Genomic DNA, 21,822 nt, shown 5'->3' with positions numbered 1-21,822 from the left:
AATCTGGTGTGTATATATTACACTTAATTTGGACACAAATCAGCATGGAAGCTAAATTGTCAATGGTTAAAGTAAAATGTAGTCCTACTAAAAAAATTAAGCTGTATTTAATGGAAAAAATATGTTACCTGACCTGTTTTAAAATTAATATTCAATAAAATGAAAAATTCAGTTCCTTGGTCACAGTAACCACATTTTAAATGCTCAGTAGCAAGCCGGCCCGGTGGCCCAGGTGGTTGGAGCTCCGTGCTCTTAATGCCGAAAGCTGCCGGTTCAATTACCACATGGGCCAGTGGGCTCTCAACTACAAGGTTGCCCGTTAGACTCCTCGACTCCCACATGGATGGTGGGCTCCACCCCCTGCAACTAAGATTGAACATGGCACCTTGAGCTGAGCTGCCGCTGAGCTCCCGGATGGCTCAGTTGGTTGGAGCCCGTCCTCTCAATCACAAGGTTGCTGGTTCGGCTCCCGCGAGGGATGGTGGGCTGTGCCCCCTGCAACTAACAACGGCAACTGGACCTGGAACCCAAGCTGCACCCTCCACAACTACAACTGAAAGGAAAACAACTTGACTTGGAAAAAATCCTGGAAGCACACACTGTTCCCCAATAAAGTCCTGTTCCCCTTCCCCAATAAAATCTTAAATAAATGCTCAGTAGACACACATGTGGCCATATTGAATAGCACAACCCTAGACCAAGAATTCCTGACACATGGTCCAGGGAGTACAGCAAAGAAGTGAAGAGTCTGTCCGGTCTACAACGTAGATGCCAAATAGCCTTGAGCCTCAGTTTCTGCATCTATTTTCTGCATCTATAAAATGGGATTAATCATACTTTTCTTGCATTGCAGACTTAAGGGTTAAATGCATTGAGGCAGCCTAGTGTCATGGTCAAACCACATTTCCTGGGTTCAAATCTTACCAATTCCAAGGTGAAATTTTGGGTAAGTTATTTAAGCTCTCTCTGTCTCAGTTTGCTTATCTGCAAAATGGGGATAATAATAGTACCTATTTCATTGGTTTGTCGTGAGGATTAAATGACAATATTTGTGAGGTGCCTGGAATCTAAATGCTATATAAGCATTTTTTAAAAGTGAGAAAATAAATGGTTACCAGACCCCAAAAATTAAATGCAAAAATGTGCACTTTCCTGGAGAGAGTTATTTTTATGAATTCCCTTCTCTCCAGGCTCAGAACATCCTCTACCAGGTGTCTGAGCCAAGCAGGCTGCATTACTATTTGCTGTAGTTCTGATGAGCCCAGTCTCTGGCCCTCAGGGCTGATGGGAGGAAGTCAGAGGGCTGTGCCCCAACAGAGGAGAGGAGGTGGGAATCTGTGGACTGCTATGATGGGAGCCACAACAGGAGCCACACCTGCCTCCTGCCATTCCACGCAGGTGTCACTAGTGATTGCTACATGCCTGAAATTCTACGATTGGTGCCCTTAAAACTTTCATCTCTATATGTTCTCCCCACGAAAGCGAAACAATGCCTTGGAAAGATTTCCGGTTAGATTCTAGGTCTGGCTGAAGCCACAGACTTTGTGAGATCGTGGGCAAGTCACCTCCTCTTTTGGAGCCTTAGTTTTCTTATCTGTAAAACAGGAAGAGAGATTTGGATTAGCTCAGTGTTTTCCAAAATATGATATGTACAGCAGTGGTAGATGCCAGATAGTTTTAGGTCTCTAGACTCTATTCCATAACATTGAATCACATCATGATACATGTATTTCTTTTTTGTTTTCTTTCTGTTCCTCCAATTACTGGGGAAGAAAATCTCATTTAACAGCTTCTGTGTCTTTAACACTTCACTTGTTAAGGAAGAGAGAGCAGGGCTCAGCTCAGAGCCGTCAGCAAGAAATAGGCTCTAACTAGAATTCAAGAACAGTGTTTTTGCTTTCCTGGCATTTAATGTTACTTCCCTTTTATGGCAAATGGTAGTGACTTTCCATTTGAGGTGAGTGATTTAAATTTAAAATTTCCATTTAAAATAAATTTGCCTAAGATTTTTTTTTAATGAGCTAATAGAAAGTAAAACATTATGGAACTAGTAATATAGTTGAGTAAATGGATTTGGGCCAATTGATTTGGGAAAGACAGTGGGTGATTCAAGAGTTGCAGCTCCAGCCTGTGCTCCTCTTGGGGAGCCCTTAATAGGAGTCTGGGCACCTCCCCCTTCTCTGGGGTCTCCCAGGGGCTTTGCAGAAATCCTTTGTCGTCTGAATCTGGTGCAGACTGGGCCCCAGGAGAGTAGGCAGGCCAGTCCCTGCGTAGCATCAGCCCAGCTGTGGCCCAGTGGCAGCCACAGCCCTGGCTGGGTGATGTGCTCTGCCCTGTGAGCCTGGGTTTTCTTCACAAAGAATGTGATTCTTGTGCCCATGGATGGAGCTTGGCCCCGTGCGGCTGCTTCCCTTACGTCATCTCACTGCATCCTCCATCCTCCCCATCAAGTTGCTGTTTTTATCCCTAGAGACAGCTGAGGAAACTGGGGCTCAGAGAGATGACATCACTGGCCTAAGGAATGAGGAGGAAGTGGGATTAGAAGCCGTTGGTCTGGCTCAAAGTCCGGGTGGTCTTTGTCCACTGCTTTATGCCACCTCCTTGGCCTGTACTAGTTGTATGACACCAAGTGAGTCACTTAGCTACTCTGAGACCCAGAGCCCTCATCTATAAAATGGAATTGATAATAGTCTCCTCTTGATAGGGTTATTGACCTGCTTATTGTTATTGGGAGCTGTTGTTGGGTTAAATGGAGGTTAAATGAGTTAATACAGGTAAAGTGTTTAAAAGAGTTCTTGGCACATGGTAAGCACTTGATGCTAAGTGGTTAATATTATTTCCTTGAAGCCCAGGCTGCCACCTCTCCCCCAGGCCCCCAAACACACACCTGTTTGAGAGCTGAGGGTGAAGGGATCCCCCTTGTGGCAGGTCTGGGCTGTGTCCTTCATCTGCTTTCTTATGTAATCCTGACCACATCCCTGTGAGCTGAATTTATGCCCTTTTTACAAGTGAGAAAACCAGGGGTCAGAGAGGAAAAGTAACCTGCCCAGGATCACACAGCAAGCCAGTGGGGTGTGAACCCAGGTCAGCGTGATTCCAAAGCCCATGTCAGTCCACTACTTCAGGAGCCTCCATGAGATTGATTGCAAGTTCCTGGAGAGGTCCCATGCCCTCCTCAAGGGTGAGGGAGGGGTCCTCTCCCCAACCTGTGGTGAGAGGAAGAGAGACCATGGGAGGAAAGCTCATTTCTGGTTCTGAACTTGCCTGTGACGGTTGGGCAGCCGCCAGGCCCTCTGGCCTCAGCCACAAGGTTATTGCTATGTGTGTCAGGGGTGGGGCTTTCTGAATTTCCAGGGTTCCTGATTGTCTCCACTACCTTCCAGCTGGGAGAAGGAGGGGGCCCCAGATCCACCCTTCCTAATATTGGAGTTAGCGCTCAATTGCTGTCATCTGATCCCTGCGGGCCTTCCTTCCTGCCTCCTGCAGGTCCTGAAGCCACTGAGGCCAGAGAAGGAAAGGAATTGTGTGTGTTCAACCCAAGCCTCTTCCCAACCCTTCCTTTTCTGAGAAAAGCTTGAGGGTGGGGTGGCAACTAGGAGGGGGGTGCCGAGGTGTTCAGCCAGCAGCCAGTTACATCAGAAGACTTGTGCAAGCTGCCCTCCTGGGTCAGGCACAGAGCCCTACCCATCCCCCCACCCCCACACTGCTCTCCTGGGGTGCCAGAGTGAGGACTGTTAGGTCTTGGGGACACCGACCCAGGCCTGGCCAGGGGATGGAGGGGAGCTTTGGGGGCAAGTGTTGCTCATCTTCCTGGGGTTGGAACTTTAGACTGGAAGGTGTCCTTGAGGAGTCCAGAGCCAACCCACCCACTCAGTCCTTCCCTGGAGACTGAAGAGACTAGGTCAGTGCCCTGGACACTGACTGAGCCCTGATCCTTGACTCTGGTCATAGAGTGAGCCCTATCCCCTGGCTTTGGACTCCAACTGAACTCTGACCTGAGACCTTGGACATAGCCTGATCAAGGCCTGATAACTGCCCCTAGCCATGGCTAAATCCTGACCTTGGCCCCAAACGGGGCACTGTCTTGGTCATGACTGGGCACCCACTTTTTCCCATGCTGATCCCTGACCTAAAGTCCAGCTTCTGACTGAATTACACTCCTGCAGACAGATTTAGCTCTAATCCATTGCCCTTGACCCCAGTCCCCAGGTAAACCCTGGCCTCCAGCCTGGTCAGAAATACTCTCTGAAGAGTCAGGAGAGCTGTGCTTAGGCACAGGCATCAAGAGCTTAGTGCCTGCTAGTCTCCCTTCTGGCCGTTTTCCCCTCACCCAGATTGAGGATGGCTAAGGGGCTAGGTTGAACTGGGGGCCCCAGGGAGCTGTCTTCTAACCAGCCCAACACTGTGACTTAGCAAGATGAGGGCTGGATGTGGAGTCAGGCAGGCCCACTGGGGATGGACCAGGCAGTGCTGAGTCAGGGCAGAGAGAAGAGAGGACAGTCTCTCTGAGGTTAGAGCTGCAGGTGGGATGTGGGGAGGCCACAGGTCGGCAAATGACGCTGCCTGTGGCCAGCCGGGACCATGAAGCTAAAGCAGCCCAACCCAAGTCCTATCCACTTGCATCGACCCACCTATTACCCATTTTCCGTCATTCATCCATGTTCTCTTTCAGAGCATCCTGTTCTTTCCCTTCAAAGTACATATTATAATCTAGAATTATATATGTATTTAGTTATATGTAATTATTATATATTAACTAACATGTAATAATTACATATATTATACATATATATGTCTGTCTCCCCCACTAAACTGTAAGCTCCCTTAGGGCAGGTGCCTGCCGGTTTGGCTCACCATTATATCTCCAGCTTCTCATATAGTTCCGGGCATTGTGTAAGTGCTCAGCAAATAGTACTTGAATGGATTAAATCCCTCCACCTATTAATTCACCCCTCATCCATCCATTTACCACTCACCCAAAACCTATTTCCCACTTTCTACCCATTCAGTTTCCTCCTACCATCTCCCCACTCTTTATCGACCCTCCACTCAGCCATCATCCATCCACCGCCTATATATCTTTCCAGCATCAATCAAACCATTTATGTTTCATTCATTCACTCATTCAACAAATATTTATTGGGTACCTGCTACTTGCCAGGCACAGTTCTAAAGGCTGAGGATACTGCAGTGAAAATAACAGACAAAAACAGTGCTTACATCCCACTACAAAGGAAATATGCAGGAAATAACATAATAAATATTTAAATTATAGAGCATGTTAGAGGGTGATAGGTGCTAGAGGGAAAAGTAAAAAAAAAAGTAGAAGGGTGAGTAAAGAGACTGGGAGGGGGGCAGGGGGAGTCAGGCAGAGGCCATAGCAAGTAGGGTGTTTCGGTGGATACCATGGGATTCTCTGGAGGGCAACATGTTCAGACAAGGGGAATGGACTATGCAAAGGCCAAGGGGAAACTTGACTGGTGTGCTGGCCAAGCAGGTCAGCGTGGCTGGAGTGGAGCAAGTAAGGGGGGTTGGTGGTAGATGAGGACAAAGAGGTAAGGGGGGGTCCTCGCCATCGGCAGCTTTGGAGGCCTTTGAAAGGACTCTAGGGAGAAGGGAGAAAGTGTTGCAATAATTCTGTTGAGAAATTCCAGTGGCTCAGAGCAGGGCAGTGGTTGTGCAGGTGGTGAGATAGGGCTGGGTTCTGGGTACAGTTAAAATGTGGAAATAACAGGATTGCTGATGTTTCAGATGTGGAGTGTGAGGGAATGGGAGGTGTCAAGGGTGCCTCCAACGTGTCTTAGCCTGAACAACTCCAGGCAGGAAGCTGCCATCAAATGAGATGAGCAAAGCGTTTGGGGGAAGACCAGAGGTTCAGCGTTGGTGGTGCTGAGTTTGAGGTGACTTTTAGACATGCTAGGGGAGACACTGGGTAGGCAGTTGTGGTATGTGCTGGAGTTCAGGGGAGAGGTCTGGGCTGAAGATATCGATCTGAAGTCATGGGCATGAGACTGATGCCAGCACCAGGGACTGAGTTCTGGGCCATTCCGACAGGAAGGGTTGGGAGAAGCAAAGGAGTGGCCATGAGGTAGGAGAGCCAGGAGAGTGTGGCGGCCTGGACGCCAAGTGAAGAGAGAAGGTGGATTAAGAAGCAAGAAGTGGTCAACAGTGTCAAAGCTGTTGACCAGTCCCAAAGATGAAGACTGAGAACTGAGCATTGGACTTAGACACACAGTGACTTTGACAAGAGCAGTTTCCCTGGGGTTGGGTGAGCAGGTAGAATTGTGATTGGAATGGATTTAAGAGAGAAGAGGAATTAAAGATAGTGAGTACAGACAATTTTGCAAAGACCTTTGCGGCAAAGGGGAGCAAAATAAATGGGTGGTAGCTGTGGGGAGGGCGGTAGCATCAAACGAAGGCTGTTATCTTAAGAGCTATCCATCTACCATTTATCCATGAATTAATTCAGTCACCATCCACCTGTCCATCCATCGTTCACCATTCACCATTCATCTACCTGAATATCTAATCCCCATCTGTAAGCTAAGAAATCTGCCCTGAACTCCTACAGCTTACCAATTCCCATACCAGGTACTGGGGTCGGGGTGGAGAACAAGAAATGGAGAACCAAGATTCTGGAATATAGTAGATACCCAATGTAAGTGGATTGAATGAATAAAAGAGCAAGAACACACTCATCTGCCCTCCAGGTGCTTGGTCTAGCAGTAGGACACAGAATACCAGAGCTAAGGGCATTGTCTGGGTGTCATCTAGTACTAACCATAGAAGGGAAGTGTCTTGCCTGAGGCCACACAATAGGTTAGCAATGAAGCCAGGAAGCCTACCTGGGCCTCAGTGTTGGTAGACAGGTTTTTTCTCTTCCAGGATGTTCTGTCCAGGGGGACAGAATTTAGCTGGGAATAGGGACTATGTAGGAATATAGTACTTTTAAGAGGACAGGTTTTTAAACTATTTTTATTTGTTTATATTTTGGCTCAAAATTCAAAAGGTACAGGGGTGGAACTTGAAAAATCTCCCTCCCAAACCTGTCTTCAACCCCCGAATTCATCTTTCTGGGGGCAACCAATTTTCTTGTGTTTTCTTTAAGACATGTTATGACTTTATTTTCCCCTTTTCACACACAGAGGGGAGGATACACACAGTTCTTCAGATTTCCGCCCTCCCCTTCCTATTTAATAATTTGTTCTGGGGATTATTCCACATCAATTCAGAAAGACCGTCCTGATTTTTTTTTTTTTTTTTTTTACAGCTTTGTAGTACTCCATTGTAAGGATGTACTGGTTTGTTGAAACTATCCCTTGTCCATGAACGTTTCATTATTTCCAGTCTTTTGCTGTAACAAACAATGCTGCAGTGTTTATACATGGGAAGTAGAGAGAAACCTTAAGCTCATTTCCTAGAAACAGAGTTACTAAGTCAAAAATTTGTGCATTTGCACTTTCGATGGAAATTTCTGGCTGGTCCTCCGTTCATATTGTGCCAATCTACCTCCTGCTAGCAGAGCATATGAGGGCCACAACTTCCACAGCAGCGCGTTATCAAGGTTTTTGATCTTCATCGATCTGATTCAGAAAAGCGACAGTGTCTTCAGGCAGCTTTTATATGTTTTTCTTGTTCTGACTGATGAATCTTTTCCTATTTTACAGCCACAAAGGCTGATATCAGGAAGAGGAACTTCTCAAGGTCAGCGCCGCCCAGGCTGCCTTGCTGGGCAGTGAGTGTGCCATCTTGGGAGGTGATTCAGCGGAGGTAAGAGGAGGCCAGGTGCGGGCCTGGCAGGGGCTATGCATCTGAGAACAGTCTCAACTCCCCCTGCTTCCTCTGTTCTAGGCTCCCCCCTCCTCTCAGATATGCCCATGGGCTGTCACCCCACCATTTCTGCACCCCCATAGACTACCCCGGAGTTCCCGCCCCTTCCGTTCCATTTCTCTCTTCCTGCCTTTTAAAGCTTCCCTGGCCCCGAGCTTCAGCAAGGCTGGGCTAAGGTGACATCCTGGCCTCCTATTTGGCCTCTCAATACACCAAGGAAAATGTTTGAATCTTCGGCTGTTTCCTCTAGTCTGGCGCTTAGTGATCGTGAAGCCACACCCCCTCATTTGGGTCAATATACGGAGTGTGGATGCCTACGTGCATATACTGGTGTAGGGTTTCCAGGAGGGAATTCCCTCCGGTTCTCAGAGATTTTTTTCGCTTTTCCGGAATCCCGAGAAACGTTGGTCGGGAAGTAGGGAAAATCGGAAAAATCGGCTGCTTGAATCCAGGTGGTTGGTAGTATCGGCTGTCACTTTGTGGAAACGATTCATCCATTCATCGCGAAGAACAGAAAACAGTTTATATCTCGGGAACCGGAAAGCAAAAAAAATTCCTGAGAACGGGCGAGAATTCCCGCCTGGAAAGGCTATATTGGTGTGTAAACGCTCGGATATGTGTCTCGGTGGCAGCCTGGAGTAAAGGAATAAATGGCCTGTTCTGGAGCCAGGACAGACCTGGGCTTGAACCCTTGCCCAGCCTCCGATCAGCAGTGTGACCTTGGGCCAGTCAGCCACCTTCTGTGAGCGTCAGGTCTCTTGTCTATAAAGTTGGAACGATCATCAAGGAACTGAGTCCTCCCCTTCCACTCCCACTCGCTCCCTCCCTTCCGGCCACACTCCCGTGTCTGTAGTCCTTGAACAAGCCGTGGCCCTTTCAGTTCCATCTGCCTGGAACTTTTCTCACATCTTTCCAAACGCCTTCTCCTCTTCCAGCTCTCAGGTCAAATGGCACCTCCTCCGAAGGCCCTCCCTGAAGAGTCATGCCCCCACCCCCGTCCCTGCAGTCTGTCTCTAATCCATAACCCTCTTATTTTATTCACAGCACTTGTCAAGGTTTGAAATGATCTCATTTATGGACTAGATTGCTTATTGTCTGTCCCTCCTGCCCAACCTAGAAAGTGAGAACCCTGAGGGTTCTTAAGTTGCTGTATGCCTAGGTCCAGCACGGAGCCCAGCACCTACTAGGCGTTGGATTAATTGTTGAATGAATGAATGAAAGTGCTCAGCACAGTGCCTGACATGTACTAAAGCTCACAACTGCTGGTTATTATTATGACATAAATGCTAGTGACCATCGTTGTTTATAAGAAATGAACAACTTTACTCGGCAATTCTTACGGCAAATATTTGAGTCCTGTGTGATGAAGTGTCGTGGGAGAAACAGGGCTATGAGACTTAGTGGATTCTGTTGAGAAATAGACGATCCAGCTGGGAAGACAAGGACCATGGCAGAATAATCATGATATATTGACATCATGAGGCATTGAGTTATTCTCACAACAAGACTTAAGGTGGGTATTATCGCCCCAATTTTTACATTAGAAACTGGGACTCAGAGAGGCTGACATGCCTAAGGTCACCCAGCTGGTCAGTGTGGCTCCAAAGCACAGTGCCTGCGCCAGCGTGGGGTCTTAGTGGCCAAAGTGTCATTTGCATATCTGTCTGGACTTCCCTGGGGCACTTCTGGTGCTTGGAATACAAGGTGTGTGCCTGGATACACCCCACACACCTGGGCACTAGGGACATAGCTTTGGGCTGCATGCGTTCCTCATAAGTCTGGGGATCCTGGTGGAGAGGTTTATGCCCAGGGGCACCTGGGCTCTCTCTGCTGGGAGGTTTTTACCCGTGCGAGTAAAACCTCTGTACCTGCCTGTACTTTTGCTGGAGTCCAGGTCTGGGCTGAGGAGGCTTTGTGCTGTGACTGCAAGAAGCAGCTTTGCCATAGAGCAGTCCTGGGAAAGGAAAGAAGGAGGCTGTGTTTGTGCTCACAAGAACAACCAGGCCGTTTGGACAAGCATGTACGCGCGCGTGTGTGTGCGTGTGCGTGTGTGTGCGCGCGTGCGCGTGCCATCCCACAGCAGGCACTTAAGAACTGTGGAGAAGATAAATTCACACCCTTCCTCTTTTCATCATTAATATATTACCCTTTCCCTCATTCGCTTACTCACTCAGGGCCTCCAGGGTCAGGATGGGCCGGTGCTGCTGACAATCCTACTCCCTCCCTCTCCTCCTCCCCACCCCCCCAACCCCCCTCACAAGCATGCACCTGCTGGGTGCCCATTAGATGCCAAGTCTTGGCAGCACTTTCCCTGCCAAACCCAGTCCACGGACCCTTCCCAGGTACACACCCCAGTGGACATCCTGCTTTCCTCCCTCCTTCTCCCGTCCTGCCCACGTGTCCTGGGCCAGATGCTTAGGAAATCCTATGAGTTCTTCCGTCACCGGGCTCCTGATGGCCTGGTGCCCAGGGCGTGGCTTTGAGTCCTGTGCTCGGGCTCAGTGAGCCTGAGACAGGAGGCTCACAGCCCTCGGTGGTGCCAACCCAGGCTGACTTGGAGTGGGGCCAGTCACTGATCCCATCACCACACATCTGTGGGGCACACCTGTGAACAGACATGTGAGGATGTGGTTTGAAACAGGACGTGATATGTCCAAAGTCACAGGGAATGTCAATGTGGGAATCCAACCGTGGCCTAGCTCATGACCACAAGTGCACAGCAGTGGAGACAGGCTCGACTTCCTAATATCACAGGACCAACATTTGAAGCCCAGCTATTTACTAGCTGTATGACCTTGGGCAAGCCACTTCACTTCTGTTAGCCTGTCTTTACTTACTTATACCTAGTAGATGCTCAAGAGATGTCGCTTCTAAAAAAATCAAGATCAGAGTAAGTACAAATACACACTGAGTCAGTATGTTTATAGACATACATCCTCATAATAATTTACATTCCTATTGGTGTGCACATGGACATATGTTGATGTGCACCCATGCACGTGACACGCTTATTCAAGGACTTGTGTATGGGTCCATGAATTAATATGGATGCATGTATCTGTGAGGTCATTTGGGCTGATTATTTTTCTGATAATGCATACCATTTTTAGGATTGTCTTCCAGAGGGTTTTCTGAACACTTTTCTTGGGCACGAATTGGTGTTTGTCTGGGTAGACATGCACACACTTGCCTGTGTCTGCATGGTCCTGGGTGAGAGGTTATTAATACGACCCCATTCTTGATCAGGTTGGTTAGGTGGTAGAATCTGTGGGGATTGGGGCTACTTCTGCAGCTATGGATGCCACAAGTATAGGGCATTCTGGACCTGGACTATTTCGGTTCACATCTCACCTGTACAATCTTGTGCAGGATGCTTAAACACTGCTCAATTTCCTTTTCTATAAATTGGAGATAATGGTAACCACATTATGGTGGTATGAGGATTAGTTTATGTAAAGTACCGAGTACAGGGCCTGGCACAGACAAGTGCTACATGTATCACTCTCTGAATCTCCTTGTGTCTGTCTTCTGTGATATGACATTACCTTGCCCTATTATAGCACTCACTCTATCATATCGCCATTGTCTGTCTATAAAACTGTCCCATCCACTAGACTGTAAGTCCCTAGAGGGCAGGACTATGTCTGAGTCATTCTTAATTATAACCTGCACATTGCCTGCTAATTCTGCTTTCTCCTCCTTCATAACAATAGCTGGCATTTATTGGGTACTTCTATGTGCCAGGTACTGTGTTAAGCTCCTTAGATCTTCAAACAATCCCAAGAGATTGGTATCCTCCTGGTCCTATTTTAGAGACAAAGAAACTGAGACTCAGAGAGGTTAAGAAATTGCCCAGGTTCACACACTGACAGACTGCCTCATTCTCAGCCTGCTCTGGACATAAGATTTAGAACAAAGATCTTGGGGCACGAATGTTACAGAACATCTGTCTCTTGGACTCCCCACAGCTGGCTTTCTCTCCACTTCCCACTAACACATGCCCCATCTCATCCTGGGGCATCTCAGCTCCCTGCCCAGGCACAGCACCTCCAGAGGCCAGGAAGTGTCCCCAGATCACCCTTTCTTTGGTCCAGTTGGGGGCGAGGTAGAGTCGCTCCTCTGAGGCTGGGTTTGAGAAATAACTTAAGCCCCTGGGTCAGCAGGGATGAGGGGAAATATGCAAGACTCAGCAGGAGGGAGGGGCAGCCTCTGGGTATTGTGGGGTGGGGTGCTCAGGCTCTGGGATAAAAAAGTGTGGACAGAAGGTGGAAACCCAACCCTCCTCAGCTTCCCTCCCTCTCCCAGTTCTGCCCACCTCAGAGAGGAGAGGAAATGCTGGCGGGAGGAAAAACAGCTTCCCTCCGAGGTAGGGCGAAACTGTCGAACTGCTGAGCTGCCACAACTTTGAAGGACCACTAGAGGGCGCCCTAAGGCAGCTATGGGCTCTATGTTTAGTGCCACCACGCCTGCCTTGGGTCTCCAGGAGCTACCAAGGCCCAAGGTGGTGTGCATTCTGCTGTTGTTGGGTGCAGCACACTATTAATGTCAATTAGGTCAAGTTGGTTGGTAGTGTTGTTCAACTCTTCCCTGCCCTTACTGATTTTCTGTCTACTTTTTTTGAGAAAGAGTATTGAAGTCTATTCCATGGCCTGGAAACTCGGGGGAAGTCAGCTGGGGCAATTGTAGGGCTCTTCTCATTCAATGATTTCCTGATCCATTCTTTGGTTCTTTCAGATGGGAGAGTAAACCTGATCCCTGTTTGTCATGCAGGGTCCCAGCTCCCGTTCCCCACATAAGAACGCAGGATATGGTGAGGCCAAAAAACTAACACCCACGGAGCCATAGGTAGGGGAATCATACCACTATAGTCTCGCTGGCGGCTGGGTTGGAGGCCCAGGAAGCAGGAGCCACACAATGCGCAATATGCCATCCGCTTCTCTGCCAACCAACCAACCAACCAAACCCCTAACCAGTAACAGCTGATGGCCACCCAGCCACAGCGGATGGCTATCTGATTACAGCTGATGGCCATCTAATAACCGAGCCAGCACCTTTCCACATGAGGCCGAGAGCCTGGAAACTGCTCTCTGGGACTCTGTCCCCACACTGTTACTCTAGGAAAAATGTTTTTTGTGTGTTTTTTTTAAATAATTTAGATTTATGGAAGAGTTGCAAAAATACAGAATTCCTATATACCCTTCAGCTTTGTCTCTTTAGTCTCCTTTAATCAGTGACAGTTTCTGGGCATTTTCTTGTCTTTCATGACCTTGACACTTTTGAAGAGTGGTGGGCAGATATTTTGTAGCGTGTCTTTCACGTTAGGTCGTCCCATGGTTAGGCTGAAGTTACGGATTTGACGTTGGGGAGACACCATGCAGGTGAAGTGTGCTTCTCATCATATCATTGCAGGGGTCCACACTGCCAACCAGACTTGCTACTGGTGACGCTGACCGTGGTCATTGGGTAAGGTAGCACCTGACAGATTTCTCCACTGTGAAAACCTCCACATGACCTCTCCACACTATTTGTTGGGAGCCAGTTGCTAAATCTAGCTCACCTGGGAGGAAACAGGAACTAAGCCTCACCTCCCGGAGGGCGGAACATCAAAGAATTTGTAGACACATGTTAAGGCCACCAGTGAAATTAATAAATATTTGGAGGGGAAATAGTTTGAGACTATGCAAATACACTCTTTCACCTGAAAGTTTCCTCAATTATTTTAGTGTTCACAGGTGCGTTTTGCTTGCAGCAATTATTACTGTAGTGTGCTAAGGGCAATTTTTCTATTTGTCTCAATCCTTCTGTATGTATTAATTGAAATTCCTCTTTAAGGAAGGTCTGCCCCTTCTCCCCATTTATTAAACGTTGTATTATTTTTTAAATTTAAAATTAATTTAAATTTTTTAAATTTAAAATTATATTATTTTTTAAATTTAAAATTAAGTCTATGTTCAAATATAATACAGTCACACCGTTTGCAATTCAAAATGGATGAAAGAACATTTGGTACAAGTCTCCTTCCCACCCCTGTCCCCAGCCACCCTGTCCCCAGTCTCCTCCCCAAAGCAACTAAAAGCAATAGAGGTTTTACACACATACAAGCAAGGTGCAGAAATCTTCTTTTCATACAAATGGTTTCAAAGTATTCATAGTGTTCTGCACCTTGCACTTTTTCACCTAACAATGTAACTTGGAGATCTGTCTAAATCAGTACATAAAGAGCTTTCTCATTCATTTACATAGTGTTCTAGTGTGTAACTGTACCATGCATGATTTATTAACTAGTCCCCTATCAGAGAACATTTAGGTTCCCAAATATTTTCTGTCACAAACAATGCTGCTGTGTTCCAACATGCAGAATTGAACCTACAGATATACCCGCACAAGAGGAAGGGATCAAAGGGCATGTGTGTTTTCCATTTTGATATTGCCACATTGCCTCTCTCATGGGTGGCACCAATTTACAGCCTGTTTCCTAAGGCTGCTGTACTAAACACCATCAACACATGGCTTCCGACAACAATTCCTTCTCTCATAGTTCTGGAGGCTAGAAGTCGGGAGGATTTGGGCTTTTACTCTGAGTGAAGTGGCCGCCATGGGAGGGGTTCCGAGCAGAAGAGGGACACAAGCTAACATGTTATAACAGGATCTATCTGACTGCCCTGTAAAGATCAGGCTTGGGGGTGGGGGGTGGGGGTAGAAAAGCGGAAAGCAGGGAGACCAGGGAGAAGCTGGTGCAATCATCCAGATGAGATGTGACAGTGGCTCAGGCCTGGTAGCTAGCTGTGAGGTTGGCAAGAAGTGGTTGGGTACAGGATGTATTTCCAAGGTTTTGACAGGACTTGCTGATGGATTCAGGCTGTGAGGAAAGAGAGGAGTCAAGGATAATTCCAAGGTTTTTGGCTAGACCAGCCAGGAAGCTGGAGCTGCCATTCTCTACCGTGTGGACAGAACATGGGGTCTGTAAAGCCTTGAGAACAGGGCCTGGGCCCTGTTAAGTACCAATAGGACTTAACTGTTCTTATTGTCCTGGAAAAGATCCCAGCTTTGGCTCCAGTTCCCTCCCCAACCCCCCCCCCGCCCCCTCCCCCTTCCTTCTCAGGGATGAGGGCAGCAGTTTGTCAAGATGGCTGAGAAATTTCCTTCCCGTCAGGCTAGCACTTAAATTCACCCCCTAGGAAGCCTAGGCAAGTGGCTTCAGTTCTCTGACCATTAGTTATCTCTTCTGTAAAATGAAGATAATAACCTCCTTTCTTTTGAGAAGCATATGAAAACTTATGGATTCAAGTGCCCAGCACACCGTAGGTACTCATTCCGGTAGCAGTCTCTTTCCTCCCTCCTCATGCCCAGGGGTTAGGAGGAAAAGAAGCAAAGTCGGTATCCATCCCAGCTGTTTATTGAAAGGGAAGGTGGGATGGAAGGGGTGCAGGGTGGGGAGGTGGCCTGGGGCACAAGGGCAGTAGGGCCTGGGGAGGACCGAGGACTCCCCCCAGGAGGCCCCTCAAGGCTGGCGGTGAGATTGAATAGGGAGGTTAGGGGCGGGGCCATAAGCGTCTCTCTCCAGCTGTCTTGGAACTCCCCCTAGTGGCAGAGAACAGAGATGATGCGTTACCTGTGGGTAATGGTTTCTAGGTGGGGGGACTTTGAGGGACAAAGACATCCCAGTTCTCCTGCCCCCTGGCTCTTAGAGACCATTTAAATGCGTGTCCAAAGTATTTTTTGAGCCACCTGGAACCATTAGGACTCCAGCAAATCTCTCTGGACGCAGCCTGTCCCCAACCCCTGAAAGTCCCCTGGAAGCCAGGAAGGTGCGGGGACCCTGCTCCAGCTGTAGAAGAAGAGTGGGCCCAGGAGTCTGAGGATGTGGGTCAGAGTTCCTGCAGACTGCCAGCCTCCCTCAGCCACCTCATCTGTACCCTGGGGCTAGTAATAGCCCAGGATGGGGTGGACAGAGCAGCTCTGATGTCGAAATGCATGCAGAAAACGTACTCTAGAGGGTAAATGTTTTCATACCATCCTGGACAGAAATTCCAGTATCTTTGACCCATCCTGACGCATCCTGGTACAGTTGACAGGGGAGGGGTCAGTGGATGAGAATGACCCCACTACCCCACTGCCCTCATCTTTGCCTATAGAGCATAATACATCCTAGGGAGAATCAAAAAACTCATGGAACTCGAGAATCTGGTCCAAGTCCTTTATAGTACAGAGGCAGAAACTGGTGATCTAAAAGGGTAAGGGGCTTGGCCATGGTCACACACTGGAAAGAGTGGGGACAGGTTGAGGGAAATGCTTTCTGTCCCTGGAGGGTCTGGGGATGGAGGGGTGGGTGGGAAGTGTTGGGTGGACTTGAGGAAGGTTGGCATCTTGGGTGAGTTGAGGCCTTACCCCCTGAGAATGAGCACACAGATGTGAGCCCGACTTTCTGACCTGGAGTTGAGCTTTCTGGGGGCTTAGACACAAGGGTCCCTGTTGAAAGGGCGAAGTTAAGGAGACAGTGGGAGGGTGGGGTGTGGTGGGGAGGAAGAAGCCTCCAGACTCCAGGGCTGGTGCCTCCTCTGGCCATGTGGACAGCTCAAGAGTCCCGCTTGGGCTGGATGGTCTGCACAGAAGATTGCCCAAAGGGGCTAGCAGGCGGTGAGAACCAAGACTGGCCGCTGATATCGTGGAAGATGGGGGACAGCTGCTGCTCTGACTCATCCCCGAAGACCTCCACATGACTGTCAGCTTCAGTGTCCAAGGGTTCTGCCTTGATGTCCTGACTCAGCCAGCCAGTCATGGCCCAGAACAGGCAGATGGTCAGCAAGACCCCGGCTGCCACACAGAGTGCTGTGCCTGCCAGGCGGCAGGTGCCTAGGGCCTGGTTGTAGTCAGCTGCCCGCTGATCCAAAACGAGGAACTCGCCCTCTCCAATACCCTCCAGCTTGGGGGGCACCGCATAGCCAGTGGTCAGGGCTGCCACACCCAGCAGCAGAAGCAGGGTCCCTGAGGACAGGCTGATCTGGAGAGGGACAGATAGATTGGGAGGCAGTCAGGGTCAGCCGGAGGCCCCAAGCCAAGGGGTCACCTTGGATCCAAACTGGACTCAAAGGTAACCTCTTCATTCAACTTTAAGAGATGTGAATCATAGCACACACCTGCTAGCCTCTAACTGACAAAGGGCACACACTGTCATGTTCTATTTGGAATCTTGAGACCTCTTGATTAATTTTCCTCCCAGCTCCCACCTAGCAGTGAGTTTCTGCTGCCAACTTTGAGTCACCCCTCCATCATTATATGGGTCCCATCTTATCCCCCTGTGCCATCTACCCTCTATCTTTATCTCTCTGTTGGGTTAACTCCTATACGTCCCTCAGATCTCATCTCAGACCTCACCTCCTCAGGGAAGCTTTCCAGGATGTCCCTGAACTTGGTCAAATCCCCTGCTCTACACTCACACAAATGCTGTGCCCGTTCATTCTGTGCACTCACGTTGGTGCACACTGGGACATGTACTTTGGTTACTATGTAAGTGATGTCTGCCTGCCCCACTAGACGGAGAGCCGAGAGAGCCATGAGAGCAGAGACTGTCTGTTTTGGCTGACTAGGTGTCTTCCATGACTAGCATGGTGCTGGTACAGAGTAGTAGCTGAGTGAATGTTTGCAGAATGACTAAATGAACCACAGCTAGAAGGTCCTCTAGGACAGGGACCATGTATTCTTCAATTCAATTCTGTGTCCCCAAGAGCCTGGCACTATGCCTGGCAATAGGAAGATGCTTAAAAGTTTAAATACATACTGACTTTTTTCTGGAAGTCACCCTAGGCACAGAGTACATTTCTTTTCCCGGCATCCTCTACACACCTGGCCTGATGTTGTACATTCATTTTGCAGATTGGCACCTCTCCTTCCCACCAGAGTCAAGCCCTTTGAAAGCAGAGGGGAGGGAGTCTCTGCCTCAGTCTTCCTACAGTGTTTATCTGAGCTATGCCCATTGTAGGGACTCCGTTCACTGCCACCTCCATCCCTTTACCCACACAATGTGCCCCAACTGACCACTCTCCCTGGTAGGAGCATCAGCTGTTTGTCTCACATCTTCCACTGCCCTGGCAATAGTACCCCAACATATCATTGTGAAGCACAATAAGATTAAAATGGGATGAACCCCACTTCCTGCCAGTCAGCATATACCATCCTTTTGGCCACAATAATTAGTTCAGGGCTGGGCAAGTGACCCAATCAGAGCCAATGCAATACTTTCTAGGACTTCTAGAAAGAAAAAGCATTGTTTCTTGTCTGAATGAAATGCTAGAGGAAATTCTGATTTCCCTTGGATGGTGTGGAGTGGAAGACTGAGGGGCAGCATCGTAGCAGCCATTTGGGGAACATATGGGGAAAACCTGAGCTTACAGAAGCTGGAAGGGTTGGGTACCATGGGAAGCCTGAAGACCAAGAGAAATCTTGAGTCCTCAGTGTGATGGTTTGAACTGCTAGACTGAACTTTGCCTGAAGGCACACAACCTCTGGTCTCTTCTATAACATGAGCAATATTTTCCCTTTATTGTTGGAGCCCATCTGAGTTGCATTTTCTGTTGCTTGAATGTGCAAGACTCCTAACTGCGACACCTTCCCTTTTCTTTCTATCCGCTGATCCATCTTCTACCTGAAGCCACAGGAAATCACCTGAGTTGCTCCTCTTCTGGCCTTACCTTCCAGCATAGTGAGGGCCAGGGCCGGCGGGGGCACAGAACTGGGGGTCCCTCAGGGTCATCACTGAGGGTGGTACTTGCACAGTCCTCGTAGAAGAGGTGCAGATAGGAGCGGACCCCATACCACTTGCCATCTTCCACATTGGGGCCGCGGCTACAGCCACAGGAACGGTCACAGCTCGGCATCGTGGATCCCTGTGGGGTAGGCAAGGTGCAGTGAACAGAGGGAGGGGTCAGTGAGAGCTGTCCATGGTGACCCTCCCAGGCCCCTGAATCTTTGTGCCCCATACATTTCTCCTCTGATTTAAGATACCATGTTTCCCCGAAAATAAGACCTAACCGGAAATTAAGCCCTAGCATGATTTTTCAGGAGGACATCCCGTGAACATAAGCCCTAATGCATCTTTTGAGGCAAAAATTAATACAAGACCCGGTCTTATTTTCGGGGAAACATGGTACCTCACACTCAGCACAGTCTAGCCTTCTGGAACCCCACCTGGCTTTCTCTAGTACATTGTGAATGTCAACGCACTGAAGTGCTTAGCCCAGCACCTGGCAATTGTAGGTGTCAATAAATGTGCGTGTTTACTCGGGAGGCCACCTGGTGTCAGGGACTGTGAACCTCACTGTCTGGACTGGAATCCTGGTGCCACCACTTCCTGGCTGTGTGACTTAGACAAGTGCTCTCGCCTTTCTAAGCCTCAGTTTCATCACCTGTAACATAGGGTTAAGGGTTATAACTGCTTTGTACAGTTATGGTGTCTGGTACCAAGAAATGGCAGCTGTTGTGATTATTATTACTGTAATTTTTTCATTATTATTTTTTATCCTGAATTTTTCAAGGCCCAGGTCTGGAGTGAGAGGTCCTCATCCCCATCTTCTCTCAAAAATCTCCCCCCTTTCAGGGTATTCTTGGGGGTAACTGTCCTGGCTGACATTCGTCCAATCAGGCAGAGCTCCCCAAGCTGCAAGACCCTAAAATATCCGTCCCTAGAGCTGCTCCTTAGGAGGCAACAACTTCCAAGTACCAAGGAATCCTGACTCCACAGGCGGTGAAAGTCAGGGGCCCTCAGGATTATGGACTCTTAGGCTCAAAGGTGGTTAGGTTTCTAGAAAAACCTGTCTAAGAACCCCTCTCTTCACAAATGGAGGCACTGAGGCCTTGCGAATGGAAGGTGCGTGTGTATCCACACTCAGGTAGGACTAGAACCAGTCAGGGGACGGGAGCAGTGCTGGGGAAGGACTGATGTCTGCCCTCCTCAACCCCATGATGACCCTCAACCCCTCTGAGCAGCTGCAAACAAAATAAAGCAATGCGCTTACACTGAAGGGTAAGACAAACTTCCAACCCCCTCTCATTTCCAATCAGACATAGCCCTCAACTGAGAAACTCACCAGCACACACACATTCCCCAAACAGAAGACACAGATGCACCTACACACATACCTGTGAAACACACAACACAGACACACAAACACCACAGTCATACCGACAGATACACATCTGCTACACAGAGACACACACAGATAGATATGCACAGAACACAAAAACACACACAAACACACATAAACACACAGATATACACACAGCACAGACACACACCCATAGACACACGCAGACACACACAGATAGCCGCAGTGTGTTGGGGTGATTCTTGGTACCCCCACGGACCCACACAAGCCACAGGAGGGCTGTAGTTGAAGCCTGTCCATAAATCGTAGCTCTCCACAGCCCTCACCCACAACTCAGGGGGAAAAAAAGAAAAAAAAATTGATAGAGAATGAGAAAAGGCAGAGAAAAAAAGCGAAGGCAGAAAGAAGAGGGCAAGAAGTCTGGAGAGGGAAGGCAGGGCGCGGCTTTGAGGAGAAGTGGCCAGTACAGGAACCGCCCTAGGCTGAGGAGCTCGGGAGCCCGGGTGGGAGAATGGGTGGGGCCGGTGGGGCTGAGTTAGTGCAGCGACCATTCATTAAAGACCCTAGGGGAGGGGGTTCAGGGTTGGTTGGCCTGAGTTAGCTCCTCCCATGCAACTCACTGTCGTCCTCCCCCAAACATACAGAATCGCTCAATCCTGCTGGCCCTGGTGAAGGAAGGTGACCTTGACGCTGCCTCCCCTTCGGCCTGGCCCCTCCCCCTCCCATGCTAGTGTTGCAGGGAGGCGGTCAGAAGGTATGGCTGACTGGAGGAGGGAGGAGGTGATGCTAAGGAGCCGAGCGCGTACCCGGGATGAAGGTTGCCATAGGAACCTCTGGGGAGTTGTCCCTAGGCGAGAGGGGGGAGGAGCTCGGTAGGAAGCGAGCGGGAAGAGGAGGGGGCTCCAGGGTCCAAGCGGGAAGACTGCGGTGGAGGAGGCGCGCGGGCAGGTGACAGGCGCGCGGGCCTGAAGATGAAAAGCATCTCTCGCCTTTGAGCAGCCTCACTCCGTTCTCCTTCCCAGACCCCCAGACCCGCCCACTCCTGTGTCCCGCGCTGCCCAGGCCGGGAGAAGGGGCGACCTCCTGGAGGGCGAGGACAGGAAAATCAGGCCAATTCCCCCACCCCCGACCACACCACTATTTCTGCCCCGACCACCAGTTCCCTCGTCGCCATTAACTACATCCTTTCCCCTCGAGGGAAACTGAGGCAGAGGGGGAGGAATGGGGTTTTGGTAGAGGTGGGTGGGAGTCTTGTCCTTTGAAGATTCCGCCCAGCCTATCACCCCTGAGGTGTCTTGGGGCGATGGGGCTGGTGCAATCTCTGCCCCTTGCTACTTCTCTGGGACCCCAACTCCCCAAACCCGAGGCACACCAGGGCTTGGGCGCCGCCGTCTCGCCTGAGGTGGGACACGGCTGGGACTGGGGATGCAGGCAAGGATGGGGACACTCCGGAACCCCGGAAGGGACGGGATGGGTGTCGGGCCGCCTGTGGAGCAGGGTTGAGCTCACCTCTCTGCCTGCTGTCTCTGCCGAGCCGGAGCAGGAGCTGGAGAGCGAGCAGAGCAAAAGCAGGTTGGGTCGCGCCTGCGCCGCAGTCGGGGGCGGGGGTGATACCGGGTGGGAGGGGGCCCCCCCGCCCCAAGGGCTGGCTCTGCAGATTGCGGACCCCTGCAAGATCGGGAGCCCCTGTTCCCTTCCAGAGTTCCTTCCTGTTTCTGAGACTGCAGGCCCCTCGCGGAGACCCCACCACCTCCCTGGACCCCACCCGCCTCACGCAGTCCTTCAAAATCCTCATCCGGGTCCTCCCATAGCCCCCTCAATGTCCCACCTCTCTTATTGAAGACCTCGCCCTCGCTGAAGCCTTCGTTTCCTCACTGTATCCTCATTCCCC

At 49.6% G+C, this 21,822-nt stretch overlaps 1 protein-coding gene across 1 annotated transcript; it reads right to left on the bottom strand.

The window, feature by feature from the left end:
- Nucleotides 1-15,208: 15,208 nt before the first annotated feature.
- Nucleotides 15,209-18,704, bottom strand: NRSN2 (neurensin 2). The gene is made up of 2 exons (XM_074317300.2): nt 18,519-18,704; nt 15,209-16,831 (listed from the first exon to the last, which is right to left on the bottom strand). The coding sequence occupies exons 1-2, from the start codon at nt 18,702-18,704 to the stop codon at nt 16,406-16,408; spliced, it is 612 nt and encodes a 203-aa protein (XP_074173401.2). The 3' UTR covers nt 15,209-16,405.
- Nucleotides 18,705-21,822: the final 3,118 nt, after the last annotated feature.

The sequence above is a fragment of the Rhinolophus sinicus genome, chromosome 13 (genome assembly GCF_057876585.1).
Source record: "Rhinolophus sinicus isolate RSI-liver-muscle chromosome 13, RSI-T2T, whole genome shotgun sequence".
NCBI lineage: Eukaryota > Metazoa > Chordata > Mammalia > Chiroptera > Rhinolophidae > Rhinolophus > Rhinolophus sinicus.
Note: the sequence above shows the minus strand (reverse complement) of the source record. Positions and strands in the feature narration are given on the sequence as shown.

Excerpts from the sequence above, each read along its gene's own strand:
- NRSN2 (XM_074317300.2), bottom strand. The coding sequence starts at position 18,704 with ATGCCGAGCTGTGACCGTTCCTGTGGCTGTAGCCGCGGCCCCAATGTG. Across the intron at positions 16,832-18,518 it reads GGCCCTCACTATGCTGGAAG|ATCAGCCTGTCCTCAGGGAC; the intron begins GTAAGGCCAGAA and ends GTCCCTCTCCAG.